Source organism: Podarcis filfolensis (genome assembly GCF_964270895.1).
Source record: "Podarcis filfolensis genome assembly, chromosome: 12".
Classification (NCBI taxonomy): domain Eukaryota; kingdom Metazoa; phylum Chordata; class Lepidosauria; order Squamata; family Lacertidae; genus Podarcis; species Podarcis filfolensis.
Genome location: NC_139614.1, coordinates 12665336 through 12691457, shown reverse-complemented (window position 1 = coordinate 12691457; position 26122 = coordinate 12665336). Strand labels below are relative to the sequence as shown.

General features: G+C 44.1%; 2 protein-coding genes across 4 annotated transcripts in view; both read left to right on the top strand.

Annotated features, from left to right (window-relative positions):
• Nucleotides 1-2167: 2167 nt before the first annotated feature.
• LOC310745290 (zona pellucida sperm-binding protein 3-like) lies at nt 2168-11033 on the top strand. Its single transcript, XM_083577481.1, has 11 exons — nt 2168-2635; nt 3754-3872; nt 3953-4056; nt 4157-4337; nt 5082-5202; nt 5496-5587; nt 5663-5805; nt 7127-7249; nt 9059-9175; nt 10286-10402; nt 10506-11033. The coding sequence occupies exons 1-11, from the start codon at nt 2246-2248 to the stop codon at nt 10595-10597; spliced, it is 1599 nt and encodes a 532-aa protein (XP_083433607.1). The 5' UTR covers nt 2168-2245; the 3' UTR covers nt 10598-11033.
• A 6662-nt stretch (nt 11034-17695) lies between these two features.
• DNAJC13 (DnaJ heat shock protein family (Hsp40) member C13) overlaps nt 17696-26122 on the top strand; it is a 62114-nt gene continuing 53687 nt past the window's right edge. For all 3 annotated transcript variants that reach the window (XR_014540089.1, XM_083577541.1, XM_083577540.1), the window contains exons 1-3: nt 17696-18043; nt 24009-24089; nt 25582-25657. Coding sequence is in view for 2 of the 3 variants with exons in the window: in XM_083577541.1 (XP_083433667.1) it covers nt 24022-24089; nt 25582-25657 (144 nt within the window). In the remaining variant the exon portion in view is untranslated. The remainder of the gene's footprint in view (nt 18044-24008; nt 24090-25581; nt 25658-26122) is intronic.

Below are 26122 nucleotides of genomic sequence, written 5' to 3'. Positions count from 1 at the left end.
TGCATTTATTCCCACACACACACACACACAAAATCACCACTGATTGCAATGCTGGGGTGTGCCCCTGAAGAGCCTCCAGAAACTTCTACGAGGTCGTCAATCACGCCCCTTACAACGAACAAGCAGCACGCAGTCAGTGAGCACTAAACAACCTTTTTGCACCCAGTGACTCTCTTTAAAGCCCTAAATGGCCTTGGCCCAGTATACCTGAAGGAGCATCTCCATCCCCATCATTCTGCCCAGATGCTGAGGTCCAGCGCCGAGGGCCTTCTGGCAGTTCCCTCACTGTGAGAAGCAAAGCTACAGGGAACCAGGCAGAGGGCCTTCTCGGTAATGGTGCCTGCCCTGTGGAACATCCTCCCATCAGATGTCAAAGAGATAAACAACTACCTGACATTTAGGAAACATCTGAAGGCAGCCCTCTTCAGGGAAGTTTTTAATGTGTGACATTTTGATGTATTTTTAATATTTGTTGGAAGCCGCCCAGAGTGGCAGGGGAAACCCAGCCAGATGGGCAGGGTACATACAATAAATTAACACTACATAACTGAAATAGGTGTCCTGCCATATTGACACCCCAGGTGACACTCCTTGCTTGCTTTTATGGTTGGGTCAGCCCTGAGTATAGCCAGCCTGGTTTACTCATGTCCAGCTGGAGATGCCTTTATGCAAGTCTTCTGATCCCCAAGACAGACATTTGCCTCCTGCAGCTGCTGCTACTCTAGACAGGTTCCTGCTTGATTGTTCTAGAGGCTATCCGGAAAGCCACCCTCTATACCTAAATAGCACCTCTTGAACAATCAGGAGGGGGAAATGCCAGAGTTAACTGGCCACAACTGCAGTAAGGTTTTAGTGGTGTGGTGGTACTTAGGCATGTTCTCTTCAAAATAAGTCCCAAAGCGTTAAAAGAGTCTGAGCAACAACTTCCATAGGAGTCGCCTGTTGCCACTTGCAGCAAAAAAAAAGAACCAAGGGTGGCATTCAAGTTTTACTCAGAAAAGGCTCATCAAAATGAGTGGCTCTAACCTAGTCATAGGGGGCGCGGGGGCGCTGTGGGTTAAACCACAGAGCCTAGGGCTTGCTGATCAGAAGGTCGGCAGTTCGAATCCCCGCGACGGGGATTTTGAACTGCCAACCTAGCAGTTCAAAAGCACATCAAAGTGCAAGTAGATAAATAGGTACCGCTCCGGTGGGAGGGTAAACGGTGTTTCCGTGCACTGCTCTGGTTCGCCAGAAGCGGCTTAGTCATGCTGGCCACATGACCCGGAAGCTGTACGCCGGCTCCCTCGGCCAATAAAGCGAGTTGAGCGCTGCAACCCCAGAGTCGGCCACGACTGGACCTAATGATCAGGGGTCCCTTTACCTTTAACCTAGTCATGTCCATTAATTTCAGTGGATCTACTCTGAGTGAGATTCAGTTGAATACCAAATAATATTGTTGCACTTAAAGACTTGCAAATTTATTGCGGCATAAGGGGCCATTCAGCAGATTCATCGAGAGTTACCCAGAGTTGTATGTGTGTGAGTTTCTATATATCTATCTATACACACATATGGCTTTGGGGGAGAACCATTGCTGGATTTATTTTTAAACAAGCTATAGCTTAGGGGGCCCCTAAAATTTAAAGGGGAAAAACCTGGATGTACATTTCCAAAATATAAGAGAGAAAAACAAATAAAATAAAACCTACATATAACAACAGTGTTTTGTGTTGTGTGGGCTCCTATGATGTAAGTAACGGGCCCCGCCTGCTAACCTGCTCCCTCAAATATCACTGGTTTGCTCATTTCTATATATAGGGTGCCTACATTCTGCATGGAATGATTGCATGGCAACATGTGCAAATGGCTTTAAATACCTATTAGGTCCACAAATTACCATATAGCATATATTCAACACAAAAAAAGCAACAACTTCTTGTTGACAAAGGCCAGCTGGACATATAAAGGGCCCCATTACCTTCAGTAGCTTAGGGCCTCATCAAACCTAAAACCAGCCAAGGGGAGAGCATAAGTGCACAAAGGACTAGATCCTTACTTATTCAGATACTGTGGCCCAGGTGCAGCTGATTTCCTTGGAGTTCCCCCGTTAAAAATGTCTTAACAGCAGGGGGTGGCAACAAGTGATGTTCTATAAGCGAGGCTCATTGCTTGCAATAGATAGCAAATGGGGAGAAGGTATAAAACGACTGCTGCTGGGTAGTTTTCTCTAGGGTGGTGGAATTTCAGAAATAACGTAAGCAGGATGTGGTACTCCAAAGGGTTTGGGTGCTTATTGTTGTGTTGCGTGATTGAGAGAGTGGCTTGTGCTACTATTGGGGAGTCTTCAAGGCACAAGCCAGTGACTGGGCAGCTGCAAAATGGCGCTAGCGAAGAATTTTCAAGGCAAGCTGATGTACCTTCTCCTACGCAGCCCTTGACTTTGTTACCCACCAGCTCTCCGCGGCCTGTTGCGGTGCAATGCCACAAAGACGAAATGGTGATAGCCGTTCACAGAGATCTGTTTGGGACCGGGCAGCTGATCCAAGCTGTTGATCTCCACTTAGGCCTGCAAGGCTGCCAATATACTTCTGCTGGTGCTTCTGACTTGGTTGTTTTTGAGGTGGGGCTTCAGGAGTGTGGCATCAATCTACAGGTAATGTGAGACTTGTGTACAAATAAGATCCTTCTTATGTTTATATGTATGTATGTGTATATGTCTGTGTGTATATGTGTGTGTATATATGTGTATATATATATGTGAACATATATATATGTATATGTGTGTGTGTGTATATATATATATATATTCCTATATGCACTTACCTTGGAGTAAGTCCTGTTGTATTCAGTGGGGCTTCCTACTTTACAGAGTTATTCCTGTGGGAGTTTCTGCCTAAGGTGCCGAAATATCTCCCTCTTCCCAGCAGAATAAAGCGTAGCAATAATAAGTTACATAATAATTTGCTGCCCTTTTTATGATGCCCCAAAGCTGAAGCAGCTGCCTTATTCTGCCTTATGAATAGGCTGTCCTGTCCTGTAAACAGCACTTTGGGGAGCAATTTGCAACTGAAAACTTATGCTGGGTCCTGCAGGTGTGTCTTCTCTGAAAATTAAAAGTGATCACATGAAATGTGCTTGTTTGAATCCATTATTAGGGATGGGGAAATATATCAACTTGAGTTTATTTCAGTTTGTTTTTTTCCATTCCTAAGTTTAGTTCTCTACATTTCCACATAAGTTTGTGGGTTGTTGTTTTTTTAAGCTCTCACATTTTAGTGTGAATTTTGCTTTGCATTTGTGCAGCAGTTTCCCCATAATGCAGTTTTATGTCATTTTCACCAGTGTATGAATTTATGTGCATACTTCACGCTAGTGTTTGCATTCTTATACACATTACTTGACTTTCAATTTGCATTGCGAAATTTGGAGAAGTGGAAGTTCCAAAGGGCGACTCCATTTCAGTTGACATATTGCTTGACAAGCGTGAACTGGTTAGTTTCATCTTGAAACACAAGCTGATTCTAATTTCTCCTCCATCCCTGGCCAGGAATGTAGTTCCTCGAAAATGCAGCTCACCAAAGTTATGCAAAAATTAAAAACCAGCCCTTAATCATCTCTTGTGAAAATAGCCTGACCTTAGTTACGCTCACTCCACAACCACTTTGTTTTAATAGGTAACGGGCAATAACTCTGAACACTAAAAATACAGAATATTGAAACCTGCTGTGAAGTGAATTGTCTAAAGACTACAGGGTTGCTTTATTCTTTCAGACAACAGCAGACTCCCTGTTCTACCGCACAAGACTGTACTATAACCCAAGCTCTGCAAGCAGCCCTGGAATTGTAAGAAACAGCTCAGTAGAGATCCCTATTGAGTGCCACTTCCCGAGGTGAGCATCTTAGGCCACAGTTCAATAACCCACTTGCATGTCAACATCCACTGAGTTGTATTTTTTCTTTTTCTTTTTAGGAAAGATAAGGTGAGCAGCAATGGCACCAAGCCCACCGGGGTTCCTTTTACTTCGACAAAGTCTGTGGAAAGAGGGTTCCGCTTTTCCTTGCGTCTGATGACCGGTAAGGGGGATTCCAAACCCTGAAGAGGACAGTTTGTCAGATACTATTTTAAGTCTCCCTCCTCCTCTTCCTTTCCTTTGTTCATTGTGGATGACTATAGATGACTGGAGTGCTGAAAGGGAGTCTACTCGATATTGGCTGGGCGACTATCTCCATATCCAAGCAGACGTCGAGAGGGAAGACGACCATTTACCTCTCAGGCTATTGGTCGATAGCTGTGTGGCCAAACAAACACCAGAGGAAGATGCCAGTTTACAATATGCAATTCTTGACTTCCATGGGTAAGATGGGGGGGGGGGCTGACTAGCTTTAGTGGAACCCGTGGAAAGGGACTGTTACATGTCACTCCAATTTCTGAGCCGTGTGAGACTCCAGGAGTTACAGTGATTGCTCCCTCTGGTGAAAAACAGCATAGGGATTTGGGGGGTAAATTCCTGTTAGTGACCCAATCCTCACAGGCAGCAGAGGATCTGTGTCTGCTTGCCCACCTTCAGAAGAGATGCACACAGAATCACTCCTGCCTATACCGACCTAGAATCAATTAAGGCTGCAATCCTAATGCAACTTACCTGGGAGTAAGTCCCTTTCAATGCAGGAGGACATGCCTTTGAGGATTGTGCTGTAAGGCTGCAGTTCTACACGCACCTCCTTGGAAGTACAGTGGTACCTCGGGTTACATACGCTTCAGGTTACAGACTCCGCTAACCCAGAAATAGTGCCTCGGGTTAAGAACTTTGCTTCAGGATGAGAACAGAAATCGTGCTCCGGCGACGCGGCAGCAGAAGGAGGCCCCATTAGCTAAAGTGGTGCTTTAGGTTAAGAACAGTTTCAGGTTAAGTACGGACCTCCAGAACGAATTAAGTACTTAACCTGAGGTACCACTGGAAACACCCTGGGCTTGCTTCTGCGTAAACATACATGAGATCGGGTTGCACGTTTTAATGGGGCCCTCCATTCCCAAATAATTGCCACACTGGAATAATGCTCAAGCGTTTTTTTTCTGACTGTACCATCTTTGGATCCAGATGCCTGGTCGACGGGAGAATTCATGATGTGAAATCCGCCTTCAAAATCCCAAGACCGCGCCTGGAAACACTCCAGTTCACCATAGAAGCGTTCAGATTTTCTGGGGACGTAAGGAACTTGGTGAGAGGACTCCTTCGTCTCACTATGTTCCAGGGCCAGCCCTACCATTGGGCAGAATAAAAGTGAGAGTGAGGGTGTTGATGGGCAAGGCTGGGTGATCCACCCTGCACCTCCTTAAGAGTGCCTGCTGTCCTTAGCGGTGCTGAAGTAAGATTCAGCTGGCCATGCAGTCCACTTCTTTCCATGCAGGCCATATTTTGTCTTGTGCCTGGACAGCTGGCCCTGCTTCCTTTTTTCATTTACAGTGAGATGGTGGCATTCCCCACTCTGACCCTGTTTAATTTCCCTTCAAGATCTACATTGCTTGCCATCTGAGAGTCGTTGCGACTGACAAAGGACCAGATCCTCTAAATAAAGCTTGTTCGTTCAACAGCCAAAGAAGCCTGTAAGTATCATAGCTTGCATTATGGGAAAGACAGGACTTTGAGGAGTACTAATGTGACCTTTTTGTATGTATCAGTTGGCTACCAGTAGAAGGCTCCGAGGACATCTGCAACTGCTGTGAAACTGGGAACTGTGTATCATCTAAAGGATGGCCCAGCACAAACAACCCCAGCAATCGCCGTACATCAGAACAGAGGGAACAAGTGACTTCGGGGTCAGGTATGCTCTAAACCTGGCGGTGGGGAAACCTGTGATCCACCAGGTGGTGTTAGATTCTACCTGCCACCAGCTCCTTCCAGTATAGCCAGGTATAATTGGGGGTTGGGTCACATCCTACACCATGTTTATAAAGCACATGGCTTCCCCCAAAGCATCCCAAGAACTATAGTTTGCTAATGGGGCAGGGGGTAAACTGTAGTTCCCAGGATTCTATGGGGGGAGCCTTGGGCTTAACACCAGTCCTGAAAGACGTACATTGGCTCCCAGTACATTTAAAAGTGTTGGTGCTGACCTTTAAAGCCCTAAACAGCCTTGGCACAGTATACCTGAAGGAGCGTCTCCACCCCCATCGTTCTGCCCAGACACTGAGGTCCAGCTCCGAGGGCCTTCTGGTGGTTCCCTCACTGCAAGGTTACAGGGAACCAGGCAGAGGGCCTTCTCGGTAGTGGCACCATCTCTGTGGAACGCCCTTCCATCAGAAGACACGTGAAGGCAACCCTGTATAGGGAAGTTTTTAATGTTTGATGTTTTATCGTGTTTTTAATATTCTGTTGGGAGCCGCCCAGAGTGGCTGGGGAAACCCAGCCAGATGGGTGGGGTATAAAGAATAAATTATTATAAGTGCGTAGTATGGGTGTAACCTTGTACCCAAACAACTGGCCTGCCACAGACTCCTGACCCTGGTCTCAACTTACTCTATGGCAGTAGCTCAGCTACTGAGAACTGCAAACTACACACTAGCTGGATATTCTGGAACCTTCTGCATCTCTAAACTGAGTGGGAATGTGAAATATACTCAAAGTGATTTCATGCTCTTTATTCAGCTCATAGTGGTGAGGAGGAATGAATGAATGTCCCCTCAAAGTATCTGCTTTATATACATTATTTACACAATGGGCTGCACATGATTGGCTAATTCCGGAATTCTACTGTAAGCCAATCAAGTTGTGGATTCACTTCTATCTGGAGCATGATTGGGTGGTTCCTGCCAACCAATCATACTGCTGCATTGTTCTAGGACCAATCAGACTGCTGCATTCTGAATCCTATTGTTCTAGGACCAATCAGACTGCTGCAGTTTGGATCCTATTCAACTCAGTACATAACAGAATGCTTGCATGTTGTCATAAGTGATGCTAAGAGCAATGCTATACATTTTCCATATTTCAAAGGTAAAAGCCGTGCACATGGAGTTTCAAAAAATGTACAGTATTGTTTTCCACATTGCACAGAAAGCTTGTGGGACCAACTCTTGCCTTTAACACCGGGGATAAGCTTGTTTTAAGGCTCTAAAACAACTCGTTCTGTTGTTCGCTTCTAGCTATCATTGACATCTCGGAAGGGGAAGCTGAAGCAGACCTTCTGGTGGGACCTCTCTTTATCCTCGATGCTCCTTGGGACCTCCAGAGAGGGGAAGTGGAAACAGCAGACATGGGGGCCCAAGGTAAGAAAGGAAATGGCTAAATCAAAGGCTCGTGCTATGATAAAGTAGGGGTGGGGATCTGTGGCCCTCCACCTAACTTCCTGCAAGTGGGGAAATCCTAGAAGGGGACAAGAAGGGGAAAATTGCGGGGGAGGTGGTCAAAACAGATGAAGCCATGACTCCTTCTGCAACTATTCAGTTCAGACTTCTGGCGAGAATGATCAGTTCCTTCCCAGGCAACCTCCTGAGGTGGACTGAATGGAGAAGTGGAGGTGCAGAGAGAAATTGGGGGGGCTGGCCCCACACACAACAGGTGTGCAGCCCCCCCCCCAACAGAGAAGAGGAGGTTCTGCTTGACACCTGAGGTGTAGGTTTTCAGGACCCACCCTATTCTTGTGACTGTAACTTGTTTTAACTTTTTAAAATACTGAATTTTGAATTGTTGCCACACACACCCCAGGACTTGCTGGTGAAAGCCAGGTAGCAAATTTCATCACCCTCCTTGTCTTCATGTTTATGTGGCATTCCTAGAGAGCTTAAAGCCATTTACCAATGGAAGCCTCTCATATAAGCCTCGCGATGGGAAGAAATGATCAGTTTTCTTCAAGTTTTTGTGAAACATATTTACTTTCGTATTGGTGGAATGATCTTTCTTGAAGGAAGGGCTATTGATGACAAATGGCCTGGAGGCTGAGAACTTGCTATTTGCATGAAATGTACTTGTCTACAGGCTACAACATATAAAACCCTTGCTAGTTCTATGTTCTGGAGGATGGATGGCGGCTAACAGATTGAGGTTGAATCCTGACAAGACAGAAGTACTGTTTTTGGGGGACAGGAAGCGGGCGGGTGTGGAGGAATCCCTGGTCCTGAATGGGATAACTGTGCCCCTGAAGGACCAGGTACACAGCCTGGGAGTCATTCTGGACTCACAGCTGTCCATGGAGGCATAGGTCAATTCTGTGGCCAGGGGAGCTGTTTATCAGCTCCATCTGGTATGCAGGCTGAGACCCTACCTGCCCGCAGACTGTGTTGCCAGAGTGGTGCATGCTCTAGTTATCTCTCGCTTGGACTACTTCAATGCGCTCTATGTGGGGCTACCTTTGAAGGTGACCCAGAAACTACAACTTATCCAGAATGCGGCAGCTAGACTGGTGACTGGGAGTGGCCGCCGAGACCATATAACACCGGTCTTGAAAGACCTACACTGGCTCCCAGTACGTTTCTGTTATGTACTGAGTTGAATAGGATCCAAACTGCAGCAGTCTGATTGGTCCTAGAACAATAGGATCCAAATTGCAGCAGTCTGATTGGTCCTAGAACAATAGGATTCAGAATGCAGCAGTCTGATTGGTCCTAGAGCAATGCAGCAGTATGATTGGTTGGCAGGAACCACCCAATCATGCTCCAGATAGAAGTGAATCCACAACCTGATTGGCTTACAGTAGAATTCCAGAATTAGCCAATCATGTGCAGCCCATTGTGTAAATAATGTATATAAAGCAGATACTTTGAGGGGACATTCATTCATTACTCCTCACCACTATGAGCTGAATAAAGAGCATGAAATCACTTTGCGACTCTGAGTATATTTCAGTTTCCGAGCACAATTCAAAGTGTTGGTGTTGGCCTTTAAAGCCCTAAACGGCCTCAGTCCAGGATACCTGAAGGAGCGTTTCCACCCCCATCGTTCTGCCCGGACACTGAGGTCCAGTGCCGAGGGCCTTCTGGTGGTTCATGAGTACATAGGAAACTTATTAAATACTTAACTATACTGCAAGGCCAGAAAGTTCAGTTTATATCTGTCTTGTTGTGATTCCTTTCTTAAAGGTGAATCTCATGTGATAGAAGCCGAGGCTGACTCTACAGTTGGACGTCAGTTTATCCTCAAAGCAGACGAAGGACTCGGATGGCTCCTGGATTCCGATAAGGCTGTGACAGCAACTGGTAAGGTCCTTTTAGAGAGCCAGTGTGGTGTAATGGACTAAGACCTGGGAGAGCAGGGTTCGAATCCTCACCCTGCCTTTAAGCTCACTGGGTGACCTTGGGCCACAGTCACTCACCATCTCTTAGTCTAGTTGTGAGGATGAAATGAGGAGAACTATGTACACTACCTTGATATCCTTGGAAGATAAAAGTGGCATATAAATGTAGTAAAATAAATAGATGGCTCAATATAAGAGAATCCATAGATTTCCCCAAAGGCTCTTGCCTCTCAGTAACTGTAGTCATGGCTTCTGTTCCACCTTTTGCAATTTTGCTCTAAGAAATCTGCTCCAATAATTACTACAGCTATGGTGATTTTCTTTCCTAAACCAATATACTGGGATCTTGAGAAGTGTTAGAGAGGGTGTCTACCCAAATAAGTCCTGAGGCCAGAATGGGATAGACAAATGGGACCTGAAACAAAATGTTGCAGTGTATAATGCTGCTATTTAGGATTCAAAAACCACCAGTCAGTCAACTCCGGAGCAAAAACAATCCTCATTTGACTGTTTTTTTGGAGGGAATCTCTCTAAAGTTGTGGGTGGGTGGTGCTGTTTAGGCTACATGGATTGGAAAGACAGTTAGTTATACCTTGGATTCCGAATGCCTTGCGAGTCGAACTGTTTGGCTCCCGAACGCCGCAAACCCGGAAGTGGGCGTTCCGGTTTATGAATGTTCTTTGGAACCCGAACGTCCGACGTAGCTTCTGATTGGCTGCAGGAGCTTCCTGCAGCCAATCGGAAGCCGCGCCTTGGTTTCCGAACATTTTGGAATTCGAATGGACTTCCGGAATGGATTCCATTTGAGTTCCAAGATACCATGGTAGAGAGGTGAAGATCAGAATTGTAATGAATGGCTAATTGTAGCTAACGCAGAACAAATCAAGATGCAGTTAAAAGCAACAGGAATTGTAACTTCCTTCTTTTCCCCTCCTCCTCCTCCTTTTTAAAGCCCTGTAAGACTTTTTTTAAAAGCAAAATGGTGGCTTTGTGTCTGAGCCTCCAAAGTTGCTGTTCTTGACAAACTCTTTGACAAGCCAATGCCTTAACGCTCCTATTCCCTTGACTGTAGATGATGCACCACACACCAAATCTGAAAATGTTGTTGAGGCCAAGCTAACCTCTGCTACAGATGAAAGCTTGGGTGAACTGGCACCCGCTGTGGAGATAACAAAGTTGTCCCTGCAAGGTAATGGACATAATGAATGCATGGCACCGTTTACTAAAGGGGTTGGGTAGCGAACCATGGGAGATGGAGCTCTTGGTTTTAATACTTCTTAAACTCCTTTTAGGCACTGCATCACAGAAGGGGACTGTCCTGGAACGAATCCAAACCACAGCAGCTGCAATCGTGGTGCTTGTCCTACTGAGCTGCTTCTTCTAGATACGTGGATAAATCCATTTGCTTGTATATTGAAAACGGAGGTTTTTTTCTTGCAGCCTGAAACTGTAGAGCTGGCAAGAATTGTTTATGTAATGTCTGCTGCACAAGCAAAGCTTGTGGCCAGGTGGATCATCCTCTGCAAGGGCTTAAGCAAAATGGACTACTGAAATGAAAAATAAAATGCATGTGGTATTCACTGTTGTTTTCAATCGGAAAGTGATGCATAACAATATGCAATTGATATTGTTTTCCCCCCATTTACATTGAGGTGAGGTCTCCTTTGAATTAGATAGTGCAGAATAATAATTATCTACATTAGTTGCTTTACTCACAAAAGCAACTCTAAATAGCTATGGTTTTATGTAAAATCTAATAACACAGCTTTTGCTGGAAGCCGAACTGCAGCAGAACAGTAGCTGCGCAGCATGCAACTAATACAGGGAGAAATGGAAATCAACGCCTTCAGTCGTAACACTCCATTGGCAGAGAAATTCTGCCTTCCAAAAGAAAACTGCCCTCTCAAATCTTCTTGCAGCAGTTAAAAAGTCCTGTTGTAGAAGAACCTCAAATTACTGAGGTTCTTTTAAAAAATGGCTCAGTGGTGTTAACAGCTGAAATGCATAGCCTCAAGCCTATATAGTAAAACAAAACAGACAATCTGGGAAGGTAAAGTATAATTTTCTGCTGTAACTTGCAATTAAACTGGTATTATTCGGGTTTGAGTTACCTTAAGGGCTTGGTTAGTGATACAAATTCAGCAAATGAAAATGTTTAAAGGCATATTTTCCTCACATTTTCACCAGGGAGGGTGGCTAGCAAGTGGCCATGTGTTCCCCTTTGCAGAGAACAGTTCTTGGTTTCCAACGTCTGCAGAGGGCAGTCCTCTATTTGAAATACTGGACACTGTGTACTTGATATGCTAAATATATTGTGCATTGGCCAAATGTGACATGCAATGATAGCGGGAACATCTGTAAACTAGATTGGAACATCTATCATCTGATCCTAGTTGTCGAGTCGGGGTGTATGTGTGTTTCTAATCTCCATCTTGCTCCCAATTAGCAGGAATTCTTTACAGTACTCATGTTTTTAAGTGGAAATATTGTGTTTTATGCCTCAAGACTAGGAGTACTACCCTACCTTTGGCGAAAAAGCATGCCAGCTTTTCAATTATGAGGGGAAGTCATGTGCTTGGCACAACCTTGTTTAACAGCTATTTAACAGGCCGCTGTGTGTCAAAGGAAGCAGAGCTAAAATCATTTCATTTGAACTTAGACCTTTGGCAAGCTCTGTTTAGTTTGTTTAGTGTCTAACCAGAAGAGCCGGTATTTTGCCATTTGTATGCCGGCAGCTGAAGTGGAGAGCTTTTGGTCCTTGTCTGCTGAGTCATCATTCTGAGTCCCTGTAACATCTTGCTTTCATAGCTTTAAACCAACAGCAGCAAACTGCTAACAATGATTGCATAAGGGGGGGGGGAGAGAAAACCTACAGTGATAGCTCAGAGCTTGACTTTAAAACCTCCCACTTCAACCTGACCAGAAAAAAGAGAAACATTTAAAAAGACCCTGTTTATTATTCAAAAGAAAGCTCCTGCTGAAATAGCCCTCAGAACAGTATAGCTGTAGAATACAAATAAAGTTCCATTCAGTTTTCTTATCTCTTTTGTAGAGGTAAGATGTTAATGACCTGTTTTACAATTTCAGTTATTTGGCCAAGCCCTTGTAGGCCTTTAACCATTTATGCTAGGTAAATACAGTGGTACCTCGGGTTACATACACTTCAGGTTACATACGCTTCAGGTTACAGACTCCGCTAACCCAGAAATAGTACCTTGGGTTAAGAACTTTGCTTCAGGATGAGAACAGAAATCGCGTGGTGGCAGCGGGAGGCCCCATTAGCTAAAGTGGTACCTCAGGTGAAGAACAGTTTCAGGTTAAGAACAGACCTCCTGAACAAATTAAGTACTTAACCCGAGGTACCACTGTAATTCCCCCTCCCCCCCCAAAAAAAACTACACACACAACTACTCTTGGTCTACTTCTAAAAATCTATTTAATATTTGAGAAGGTTGATAGGCACTGTCTGTCTTCTTCCTGTTATCCTGAAAGCTTCAAACAGCTGAGGCGTATCCACTCCATATAAATATACTGATGACTCGCTAATACAGTGACAAATCTTATTGTTGCTTGAAGAAACAGTATACTGCTGCCAGCATTTTATCCCTGCTTCCTTCCTGTTTCTTGTTGCACCCGATAATACTTCTACATTTATGCTTCATTTGGGGCAAGGCTATGTTTACAGCAACCGTGCTGAACTCAGGCACCGTAAACAATCATTTTGCAGTATCTAAGTCCATGTAGATCAGCAATGTTTGCTTTATTCATCCTTGAGACGTACACACGCCCTCACTCTGAACAGGCACCCAGTTGCCCTCCCTCTCACCTTCCCAGCGGCTAGTCTTCTGCTTCCCTTCCACTGCATGCTTCCTTTTCTATCCCTTTGATCACTGCTTTTATCATACAATTTAAAAAGTCTGAAATATACTCGGAGTCGAGTATGGATTTCATGCTCTTTATTCAGCTCAGAGTAGTGAGGAATGGAAGTTCCCCCGAAATGTCTGCTTTATATACATTTTTTACACAATGGGCCCCACGTGATTGGCTAATTCTGGGATTCTCCTGTGGGCCAATCAGGTTGCGGATTCACTTCCACCTGGAGTTGGATTGGGTGGCTCCTGCGGACCAATCAGACTGCTGCATTCTGAATCCTATTGTTCTAGGACCAATCAGACTGCTGCATTTTGGATCCTATTCAACTCAGTCCATAACACAGTCCTTTCTGTAGATGGCGGAAGGACAAATGCCATCCTGTGAAAATTTTATCCATATACTGGCAATGGCGTATCAACCCCACCCAAAGGTTTACATTGGTTTAGTAGGACTTATTCTGAAGGGCAGGGATGGGGAGCCAGTGATGTTAGACCCCAACTGCTGTCATCCCTGACCACTGGCCATGCTGGCTGGGGATGATGAGAATTGAAGTTCAATAACATCTGGAGGGTCATGGATTTCCCATTCTACCCCTAGGGTGTCAGAGGATGTCTGACATTCACAAGAGCTTTCCCAGACAGCAACCTTTTTTCCAACAATGGCATGGAGGATCGCTCAGTCGGTAAAGCATGAGACTCTCGATCTCAGAGTTGTGAGTTTGTGCCCCTCATCGGGCAAGAGGAATCCTGCATTGCAAGGGGTTGACCCTTGAGGTCCCTTGCAATTCTGTGATTCTAAGTAAAGTGAGGGGCAAGTATGCAAACAGTAACTATGGTGCCAGAAGAAGAGCAGTCCTAAACACCTGATCCTAGTGGACAATTCTTACTTTTTTTTAATAGTGAATGAATTGTCTACAGCATGATTCAAAGATGTGGGTAATTCTATTTTTCCTTGTTCAAAATTGCAATAGCGGTTCTGGAAACTATAAATGACTCTACTCCCTTTTCATCACAACAAATCCAGTAAAAAAACAAACAAACCATGATTAAAATGACTATCGGAAGAAAATAAAACAGAGCTTTCCAAACGTTTCATGTTGGTGACACGCTTTTTAGCCATGCATCATTTCATGACACAGTAATTCAGTTTTACTAGCATACCGCAGGTTAAACCCAACCCCTTTCCAGCCCTGGGAGAAGCACAGGGAGTGTTTTTATGACACACCTACACACTGCAGCCGACACACTAATGTGTTTGGAAAGCTCTGAAATAAAAGGGAAAAAAGGTTAAGCTGGTCGTTGCATTCTGCATTTCTGCTACCAACCAAGAGATCAGGTGTGAAATGTCATAACAATACACAAAGGTCAGCTATTAATCCCATATCAAGGCTAGAGAGTGTGTAGTTGGTGGTTTTCAGTTTTTTCCTGCTTGCATCCAGAAAAGTAACATGCGTGTCCAGGGAGTTTGGATATTAGTGTGAGAGAGTTTGAACGTGCAACACGCCACACCACCTGTTTTCAAGGGCAGTGGAATTCATGCAGAAAACTGTGTTTGCATAGCAGTAAAAGTAATTGATACAGGATGCTGAATTGATCCTCAAGTTGGGCTGAGAAATGCAAGCTTCTTCTGACAGCACCAACGCTACCTTTCCTTCCCACCGGCATCAAAGGTAAATGGAACATTCTCTGGGTTCGAATTACAAGAGTTAAGAGATGAGACCAGGACGGAATTCAGTTTTTTAGATGACGAAATGGGAAAGGCAGAAATGCAGGCAAGACTCTTCAACTGACACTGCTGGCTTGGATGGCTAAAGCATGAAATGCTCAAGAATTTCCCTGTTGGGGACAGCCTTCCACAGATGAGGAGAGCATCACAGCGCATGGTTAAAACTAGAAGATGTACCGTATTTTTCGCTCCATAAGACGCACTTTTTCCCTCCTAAAAAGTAAGGGGAAATGTGTGTGCGTCTTATGGAGCGAATGCAGGGGGGAGGCAGGCAGGAAGGAAAAGCCCCCAAGAGCCGCACACAAGCTCCGCGCGGCTCTTGCAGGCTTTTCCCCAGAAAGGAGAAGGGACTGACGCGACCAGTCAGTCCCTTCTCCCTCCTCGTAGAAAAGCCCGCAGGAGCCGCGTGCTCCTTAAAGGGTGCGCGGCTCCTGTGGGCTTTTGCGGGAGGTGGGGGAATTACCATAGCCGCGTGCAACCTCTACCTGGCCGGAGAGGCTGCGCATGGCTAATGAAGCCACGACAGCGAGCGGGATGGATCTTGCTCACTGTCTTGGCTTCTTTGCTTGTTGGGGCTGGGGGGAGAAGCCTGGGCTTCCCCTGGCAGCCCCGAGAAGCTCTGGGAGAATATTTTTTTTCTTGATTTCCCCCTCTAAAAACTAGGTGCGCCTTATGGTCCGGTGCGGCTTATTGAGCGAAAAATAAGGATTTAAAATGGGATTAGACAAATTCATCTAATAGTTACTAATGATGAGTGCTATTTTTCTAGAAAAAAGGGTGCTGGGACTCACCATGAATGCCTCTCTTGTTCTCTTATGACGACAATGGCACCCACCTGAGAGGTGCTGGAACTCAGTTCCGGTGAGTTCCAGCTGAAAAAAGACCTAGGTAGCTAAATGCTACCTCCAGGAGCAGAGACAGCATTGCCCCTGCCATGCACATTTACAGGTCAGTTTATGGAGAATTACGTATCATATCTTCCTAGAATGAGAGCTAATGAGTGCCTATGAGTAACAATTTCAAAGGAAGGAGCTACGTGACAGTGAAGCATTACTACCCTTTAAGTTTTTAGGAAGAGCTCTCAAAAACAGGCAGTAAAAAAAGAGAGGCAAAGCTGTTCAGTTGTAGGTTTGGGACTGTCCTGGCCTCCCTATCCTTTCCTGAGCCACCCATTGGGGTGGTAGGGATGTCCTACTGGCCAAACTACTTGATTCCTGATCACCTGAGCCAACATGGTGTAGTAATTAAGAGTGCTGGACATGGATGACCAGGGTTCAAATCCCACCCCCCACCCCACTTCAGCCATGAAGCTCACTGGCTGACCCTGGGCCAGTGAGTCCCTCAGTCTAACCTACCTCACAGGGTTGTTGTGACAAGAAAATGGGGAGAGAACACTAATTAATGGGTAGATCAGGGGTCAGCAACCTTTTTCAGCAGGGGGCCGGTCCACTGTCCCTCAGACCTTGTGGGGGGCCAACTATATTTTTTTTGGGGGGGACTGAACGAATTCCTACGCCCCACAAATAACCCAGAGATGCGTTTTACATAAAAGCACACATTCTACTCATGTAAAAACACAGTCCAGACAGTCTGTGGGCCAGATTTAGAAGGCGATTGGGCCGGATCCGGCCCCCGGGCCTTGGTTTGCCTACCCACGTGGTAGATGAACACTACCCTGAGCTCCTGGGAGAAAAGGCAGGATATAAATGTAAATAAATAAATACATGAATGAGCTCAGCCAACAGTGATAATATTTGGAGCAGGGGGGCATCGTTTACAAAACTGAGCCCATGGATACTGGCACAGAGTTTAAAGCACAATCCAACAAAAATAAATAAATTCTTCCCCACCCCATGGGGCATAATTTTTATTTTTATTTTAAAGCACTGGGCAAAACATTCCTGCATTGCAGGGGATTGGACTAGATGACCCTTGTGACCTTTTCCCATTTTATGATTCTGCAACATGTCTCTCTGGTATTAAGTCTTTATAGCACAGCAGGCGCTGTAACTCTGCAATGGCTTGAGGTCCCACCCTGAAATGTGCGCTCTCCCATTGTCTCCCGAGACAGGCGGATGCCAATACATTTTGTGCTCCCACTTTGAATTTTCAATATTGTGAACAGCCCTGTGATCTTTGGGTGAAGGGCTGTATACATCCCATCCCCCCCAGGGGCTGTGCCTTCTTCCCCGAAAAGTGATCGGAAACGAAGCCTATAGACCTGAGAGAGACCTGCAGTTTTATAAGAGTTTATATTTAAAGTGGGACGCGGGTGGCGCTGTGGGTAAAACCTCAGCGCCTAGGACTTGCTGATCGTATGGTCGGCGGTTCGAATCCCGTCTTTTGGTCCCAGCTCCTGCCCACCTAGCAGTTCGAAAGCACCCTTAAGTGCAAGTAGATAAATAGGTACCGCTTTAACGGTGTTTCCGTGTGCTGCGCTGGTGCCGGCTTGCCAGAGCAGCTTCGTCACGCTGGCCCCCGGCCTCTTAAGTGAGATGGGCGCACAACCCTAGAGTCGGACACAACTGGCCCGTACGGGCAGGGGTACCCATATTTAAAGTAGATAATTAAATGAGCAAATTAAATGAATTTAGATATGCAGCAGATTTTTTAAAAATTAATTTAAGGACCCACAGAAAGAGGAGGAAGTCAAACTTTGAAATGTTAAAATGATTGCAAAATTAATGAAAAGTATAAATTTGAAAAGAATAAATAAAAACCTTTATAAATATTGTCCTGGGAATGGACAGAGAGAACCTCCATTCCCAGGAGAACTCTACCTCACCTCTCCGTCCCCGGCCAGAGCGTGGGGCGTTCCCTCCCTTCGCTCCGCCCCTCTCTCCCTCCCTCCAGCTGCGCTCTCTGCGCATGCCCACTTCCCTCCGGCAATGGGAAGCGAGGTGAGGGGAAGGCGGCCGATTAACTGAGCGGGTCAGCTGAGCTCGTCGCGTGACCGGGCCGGGCAGGCGGCGGCGGCGGCCTGGGCCTGGACTGCGCGTGCGCGCGGAGGGTGGCTCCCCTGCCCGAGCGAAGATGGCGGCCTCCAGAGCAAGGCTCTGAGGGGAGGCGGCAGCGCTTCGGAGGGGTAGCGGCTGCAGCCCAGGAGGAGGAGGAAGAGGAGAAGCCCTCTCGGCGGCAACTGAAGCAGCTGCGGGGGCTGCTGGCTCGCCGCGTCTCTTGTCAGGGCGAGGCTTCGGGGGTGCGGGACTGGACGGCGCCGCTTCCCGGCCAGGTAAATAAATGGGTGCCCCCCCTTGAGGGCACAAAAAAGAGACTGAAGGGAACCGCCGAGGGCTTTGCATGCAGTGGGGGGCGGGGAGGGAAGGGAAACACGGACTTCCACCCTTATTCATCCGAGCCAGTGACTTCTCTTTTCTCCCCACCCCCAATTCAGTAAGCACCCCCTCCCTATTTATCCTCGGTAAATGGTGGCAAACAGGTTGGGGTGGGGATTAAAACAGGTGTCTAGCCCTCATTTCCGCATTTGCTCCAGGGAGGCTGGCACCCAGCTTGCTAGAATCCCCCTTTTTTTCTTTCCCTGTGGCCAAAGCAACAGGGGAGAAGAGGGCTGTGCACTATTATAGCATGTTAACAGTTGTGTTTCCAAGCACAAAAGCCTTCATGCTTCCACAATTGTATCTGTCAATGTGTTCAGAATGGTTCCCATGGTTTGGGGGCCCCCCCTTTGCCTGGCTGCCCCTGTGCTGCAAAGGTGGTGGGTTGAAACCCCTGCCAGAAACTTTCATGTGCTGGCTAGAGTTCATCTTTCCCACGGCTTGTTGCTTCCTTGCATGCTCCATCCAGTCTTTTGGGAAGAAAATTCATTGACTGACATAAAAATGGTATAGTCAATATGCGTTTAATTTCCACCTGCCTTGGAGTTTTCTTTAGAAATGTGGCAAGGTAGATGAATTATTGGGAGGTGGACAGAATTTGTGCACAATAGCTCCTGAATTGCATGATGCTGTGATTGAGAATTGCATCTTCAGTTCCAATCCAAATGGAAGTTCCACATCCAATATGTGTTTTGAATCTTGGGCTTGTATTGTAGGGTTAGCAAGGGTGTTTTATATAATTCACCACAAAGTAGGGAGTAGTAATTCTTCAAGGAAACGGCACTTACACTTGTGCACTGCAAGCCGTGGCTTTTAAGAGACTACTTGAGAGCTGCTTTTCTCACGCTGAGAGCCAGAATGGAAAAAGAAACAATCAATATATATATATAATAGACTTTAAACAAGATGTTAATGTATGGGCTGTCTTTGGCATCCAGGAATTGATACAAATAATTTGAAAGCAATTCTGGAATGTCCCCCACCTTCTGAGTAATTTGAATGCATGTTCACATGCATGAGTATCTGAGTAAATGTTTTTCCACTTACCATCATTTAATCATTAACACCCAGAAGTAAGCTGCTTTTTGTTTTTTTGTCCTTGTAATTCTTTATCTGCTGCATTTTCCCAGAAAGCCCACAACCCAGCTAACTTTTGTGGTAGATTGGCGAATGAAATAACTGTGGCAATTGGGCCATCTGGCAAGGGAGTGGCAGTATCTTTTAATTCCATACATAATTTGATGATTTCAGGAGCCCATGTGGTTATTTTCCTAGGAAGGTATGCAAGTTAATGTGTAAAATGCATAACCACAGTATATTCTGGAAACTGGATCTACATAAGGCAAATCAGTCTTTCTTCTGAACTATATGTATGCTCTTTTTTAATCAGCTTGTAGTCAGTTACAGTGGTTTATTATTAAATTTATATCCCGCCCTTTATCTGAAGATCGCAGGATGGTTCACAACAACAAAAATACAAGAGAACCCAAAATACATAATAAAAACAAGAACAAAAACAAACCAGTAACATGCCACTCACAAACACATTTGAAATGACATAGAATATTAATCAGCCCAAGGCCTGGTTATCAGCCTTGTAGTGTCAATGTTGAGTTCAAAGACAGGAAAATAGATACAACTTGGTAAAAATGTTTAACTATTTGTCTTGATGCTACTAGTGGTAGACCTTGGATTTCCCAAGTTTTAGCACAGGAGTCAACAAACTTACCACTCTTCGGGCCGGGGTCTCCAGCGCTGATCGTGCGGTGGGCCGGGGGAGCGCGTGCCCATAAGCATGCACACACGCTATTTCCGGCGTACTTCTGGGTCGGAGGAGCACTGGAAATAGCTTGTGCACATGTGCACGGGCCTCCTCCGACCTGGATGTGCACCAGCAATAACGCTTGCGCATGCGTACAATCTATTTCTGGTGCTCCTCCAACCTGGAAGCGGGCAGCAGCGCTGCACCGGTAAAAGCAGGCAGTGGGGGTCGCTGTGGGCCAGATAAACGAGTCCCTTGGGCCTTATCTGGCCTGCGGGCCTTAGTTTGGGGACCCCTGTTTTAGCATCTTATTGGAAGCTTTGGTGGGTTTGGGTTTGTAGTGTACAGGGCAATCCTATATATGTCTACTCAGAAGTAAGCCCCATTGAGTTCAGTGGGCCTTAACTATTGGGTAAGAATGTTTGGAACTACAATCTTAAACATTTATTCCTTTATAATGGGTTCTGTGTGCTGGATGACCATTTCCCTCATCCTTGGTCAGTATGGCCAGTAGTCAGGGGTGATGGGAATTGTGTTGTGATGGCTCCCCATTCATGGAATGCTCTCTCCAGGGAGGCTTAGCTAGTGCCTTCATTACATGTGTTTAGGTCCCAGGCGAAAACATTTCTCTTCAACCAGGCCTTTGGCTGATTATCATTTTATGGCCCTGTAAATGTATTTTTGGGAAGAGGATTATTGGTTTGCCTTTGTTTTTGTATTATGTATTTTGTGTTCTCATTTTTATGTTGTGAACCACCCTGTGATCTTCAGAAGTGTGGTATACAAATTTAATAAATAATAATAGTTCAGCAACATCCAACGATCCAAAGGTTAGTTGTCTCTGACCTATAACTAGTACAACACAATTGATATGAGGTAATATTATAGACCTTTGTCCGTGATTTTTTAGCTTCGGGGTTGTTTTTTTGTTTTGTTTTGAGACAAATGCTATACTACACGAATAGCAATAATTCATTATTGATTTTCAAACTGACTGAGTCAATGGAAAAGCCATTCATCAACGCTCCACCTTTCTGCTCTTCTTTTTTTCTTTCCTGAAACCTTTTCCCTTCAAACAACCTCTGCAGCGGATTTGTTTCATTTTGTTAGAATGGTTGATGCACTTAAGCAGCAAATATTATGCTGTGTATGATACTTCCAACTTTACTGCACATCTTCAGATTAGTTAAAATAGCTGTCAAAAACATGTAGCCACTCATTAGAAACTTGCATCTAATGAAAGATTTGGTGGAATTCAGTTTCACTTTGAAGTCATAATAAGTTACATTACAAATGTATAACCTGAGAGGTTGAAGGATGTGTGTGGAATTAGTATAATAGACAATGGGTGTTCTGCTTTACTTGAAAGAGAAATCAGCTGTCTCAGATATCTTGAAAGTCATGTTGGAGGGAGGGAGAGAATAGCATTACTTTTCTTCAAAGTGAGAATGCATTAATTGCATGCTGGCTGTGGCAGCTGCTAACAATGAAATTGAACTGGAGAATAATTTGGTAGACCAGGTCTGTTAGTGGAACATTGCAACCAAGTTGCTTAGTGAGAGAAGCTGTACAAACTAATAGAATTTTTGGATAGAAAGAAATTTGTTTATGTGTGTGCTTTCATTCTCAACTCAGGACTCTCTAAACTTCCACTGGTGTTTATTGAGCAGGTTGTTTTTAACGGAGCATACCTAATTGGTTCAGCTGTCTTGCCTGATTCAGTTGTTCCTGAGTCATCTGACTCAACATGCTTTGGGCCTTAACATTTTATTAAGTGCACTATTTGAGACTCCTTAGCTGTGCTGGTGCCTTCCTTTTCTTCTCCCTGTGACTGTTACTGTGCCAGACACTCACAGATGCCAGTTCTTATAGTATACATAACGATACTGTCCTGGTATCTACCAAATTTGGGCCACCTCCCTTGTTTCCCTTTGCTAGCTGGTAAAATCATTATTTCATCAGGACTGTTGAGATCGATTTTATTTGTGATCACTGGCATCACAGCATTTAAATGGATTTCAATGTGTATTGTTCTGTTTTTTGTATTTTTATGTATTTCATTGTGCTGTTATCTGTTGCCCTTCTGGACATTAAAAGGTGGGGTGGAAATGTTTATAATTCAACTTCAATCTATATACAAGCTAAAGCATAATGAAGACTTAAAACAGCCTTCATTTCTTGACTTCACGTGGCAGCTGATCTTTTAATGTCTTCTAAAGCTAGCCATTGGAAAATGAGTAGCAGTTCACCATTATCCATATAAGTGACATTTTTTTAGGCTTAAAATATGGAGCTCTAAATTGCACACAGTAATAGAGAAGAGATCAGAACTAAGATCATTGTTGGGTAGAGATGTGTGTTAGTGAGTGTATTCTAATTTTAAAACTCTAAAAAGGAATATTAATTGCACATATTGTTGAATATTATTTTTGAGTGACCCTCTGAGTTAATAACGTTAGGATGGAAATGATGAAAATTACTATATTCTACAAATCTGATAAAATGGTTATATGATACTACAAAGCCTGACTGGCTCTTTGCAAATGACATTCTTTGAACAATGAAAGCTTGTGATAATTTTGCCCAGTGGCATGGAAAAGCTGACACTTGCCTGTAGCTATAGTGGCAAAAAGTAATTGTAACCTAGTAACTTGTACCTGTATCAAATATATTCCTTACAGCCTCTGTTTACCTTAGTAGTACTGTATGCTTGTTCCCTCTTTCCTCCCCTTCTTCTCTAAGTTATTGCATAATAAGTACATCATGTACAATGCTGCTGATTGTAACTGCCAAAGAATTGGATCCATTTCTCCAGATTTATGGGAGCAAAGTCTCTAAATAGATAAGCTTTGAGTATGAAAAGGCTGAATGAAACTGTTTTGTCTCTTTGCAGTATTTGAGACTTAACGCTTATATTTTGCGGTCAGTAAAAAATTGTGGTAGTACTTGACTTTTCATGCACTTACACACCCAGCAGAATGAGGTGATAGAAAGGAAAGAGCAACTTCAGGTTGCAGTAACACATGCCGGATTTCTGGGGCGGGGGGCGGGGATTGAAATTTGCATTGCATTGCATTGCAAAAATCTACAGTTTGCATTAAAAACAATCTTTAGCTTGGGTGGCTAACCTGTGACTCAGTTATGGCAGAGCTACAACTCCGATAATCTCTTTACCATTTTTCCTACTGACTAATGGTGATGGGAGTGGCAGCGCAGCATGTTTCCCTTGTATTTAGTAAAGGTAAAGGTACCCCTGACCGTTAGGTCCAGTCGCAGACAACTCTGGGGTTGCGCGCTCATCTCACTCTGTAGGCCAAGGGAGCCGGCGTTTGTCCTCAGACAGCTTCTGGGTCATGTGGCCAGCATGACTAAACTGCTTCTGGCAAACCAGAGCAGCGCATGGAAACACCGTTTACCTTCCCGCTGGAGCCATACATATTTATCTACTTGCACTTGACGTGCTTTCGAACTGCTAGGTGGGCAGGAGCTGGGACCAAACAACGGGAGCTCACCCCGTCACGGGGATTCGAATCGCCAACCTTCTGATCGGCAAGCCCTAGGCTCTGTGGTTTATTTAGTGAAAAAGCCTAAAAACTTTGAAAAAGTCGAGCTTGCCTAATATTTGCAGTTGGCACCCATTCATTGTAACTAACGAACTTAAAGAACTTGGAAAAAAGAGAGCTGGAAGATTTTCCACCCTGTATCACTGAATGCAGATAGGTGATCAAATTTTGACTGCTCAGTACAGCAGACAAAAGGCTGCACTACAATGGTTGCCCTTGAAATACTACATTTATCTTTGCAGGGAGTTCTTTTGTACATGAGGAGGTATTCAAAAGTGGTTTGCTGCAGCTGTACAGTACCTTGAAGTTGTACAATCCCTTTTATCACCTAATTGTGTAGTCTATGTGAAGCTGCTTAGTAAAGAGATGTGAGAGAACTCCTGAACTATTGTCAGTCGGGGTCTCTTGCCTAATAGTTATGCAACGTTTTGAGTAACTAGCAACCCCTTCAGCAAACTGTATTGTGTATTCAGTAGAAAATGTATTTCTGTTCTGTGGCAAATTGCTTTTATTAATCCCAAGCATATTTTGTTACAGGTTCTGGCACAAAATGAATATAATTAGGGAAAATAAAGATTTGGCCTGTTTCTACACAACTAAACATTCATGGAGGGGAAAGTAAGTAGCCTAGTTTATTTTATTCTACAGTTTTGAGGTGGTAATGACATACAATAGCTTTTCTGCTATCCAGCTGTGAGTTTTCAAACTGGTCTGCTAAAATTTATTTGAATTGGAATATGCTAATAATCTAATAATCTCTTTGTGATTAATCATAAATAGCACTGATCTCCTAAATAGCTTATTTTTATGTAAGCTTATGTTTCAACAATTTATTAGTTTCAGGACATTTTCACACAATCAGTTGTTGAGTGGTCAGTTTATTAACTGCTTCCTATACAATTTATGAACTAGAGATTGATTATTGCATTTCTATGCCACTTTTCATTCAAATAAATCTCAAATAATAACATAATAGAATAGAATATCACAAATGCAACATACAGTGGTACCTCGGGTTAAGAACTTAATTCGTTCTGGAGTCCCATTCTTAACCTGAAACTTCTTAACCTGAGGTACCACTTTAGCTAATGGGGGCTCCCGCTGCCGCCAAGGCGCCGCTGCGCAATTTCTGTTCTCATCCTGAAGCAAAGTTCTTAACCCGAGGTACTATTTCTGGATTAGCAGAGTCTGTAACCTGAAGCATCTGTAACCGGAGGTACCACTGTAAATCGTAAAATTAACAAATCATCAATGAAGCAATTACAATTTATAAAACTGCTAACAAAACAGCAATTAAAAATAAGCTAAACATCACAATTACAGCAAAAGTCATATGATAAACTAATCAGTACAGCATTTAGTATCTTAAGAACAATATTATAGAGAAGTAACTATCCAATATACTAATATTAGACTCCCTTTGAGTATTAATACATATTGTAGCCTATATGGCATAATCCATGCACAAGAGGGAGGTATCAGCAGTTTTGGGGAAACTCCAACGTTTGCAGAACAGCAAAACCTATTTAGTGGCTGGGAGGGTACACTTAAGAGAACGGGGGGAAACCCCAAACAGCTCAGTGAGGACTGAGCATGCTCAGTAGGCACAGAAGGCTGGGTGGGATAGGGTGGGAAGGGGAAATAGGAAAAAATGCATTGAAAGAAAGCATGAGTTGGTGACTGGAACTCTGGATAGAAGTGCTTCAAACTGCAACATACTGTTGCAGGTCTCACACAACTGTAATCCCACGTATTTGCTCTGACGCTGCTTCTTGCAATGCCTGCGTAATCCGTGTTGCGATACAGCAGTGGCGAAGCAGCTTTTATGCATCCCATTTCAAACTCCTGCTTGCCATCAGAGTATATTCTAGGGTGGGATCTCAAGTTCCATAATGAATGCCTAACTTCTATCTCTTAGAAACATGCCAAAGTGGGCAGGGGATAATTTTCCTTGCCCCAGATATTGGTGAGTCATGTTGATGACTCACCTGAAAGAAGCTTCATGAATGTTTATGGCTTATTTATAAAACAAAAGCGATTTTTGCTGCAATATCTCTCCTAATTCTGCAGTTTCCGTTAATGTCTTGTTTCTTGTTGGTTTGTTTTTTAGGTATAAGCGAGTCTTTTCAGTCGGAAGTCATGCCATCACAACATACAATCCTAACACATTAGAAGTTACAAATCAGGTAATGCCAAATACATAGTAACTTCATGAAAATGTATTATCTCCGAAACTGGATTGAGTTGGTTTATATGCCAGTCCTATTGAGAGAGGAAGGATGTTCGGAGGGAGTTGCATGAGTTAATGCCAACATTAATCATTTGGCTAACTTATGTCACTTGGTATGTGCTCAGATTAATTACCTCATGGTATCCTTCAAACTCGCAGTAAGACAACTGGTTGGGATAATAAAGGTATATTTTTCCCATCCTTTCATTGCACATTTCTCAACGATATATGGATTTCCATCCGTATTAGTGAATGTTAATATTAATGTGGAATCTAGTAGTGCTTTTATTTGGAACCCAGGAGTATATTTTTGGTGTCTGGTATCAGATAATGAAGAATAGTTGTTGACCTTGATTAAATGAAATGTTATATTTAGTTGCCTTAAGTTTGTACACTCTCCAAATGCTTTGTGGGGTTGATC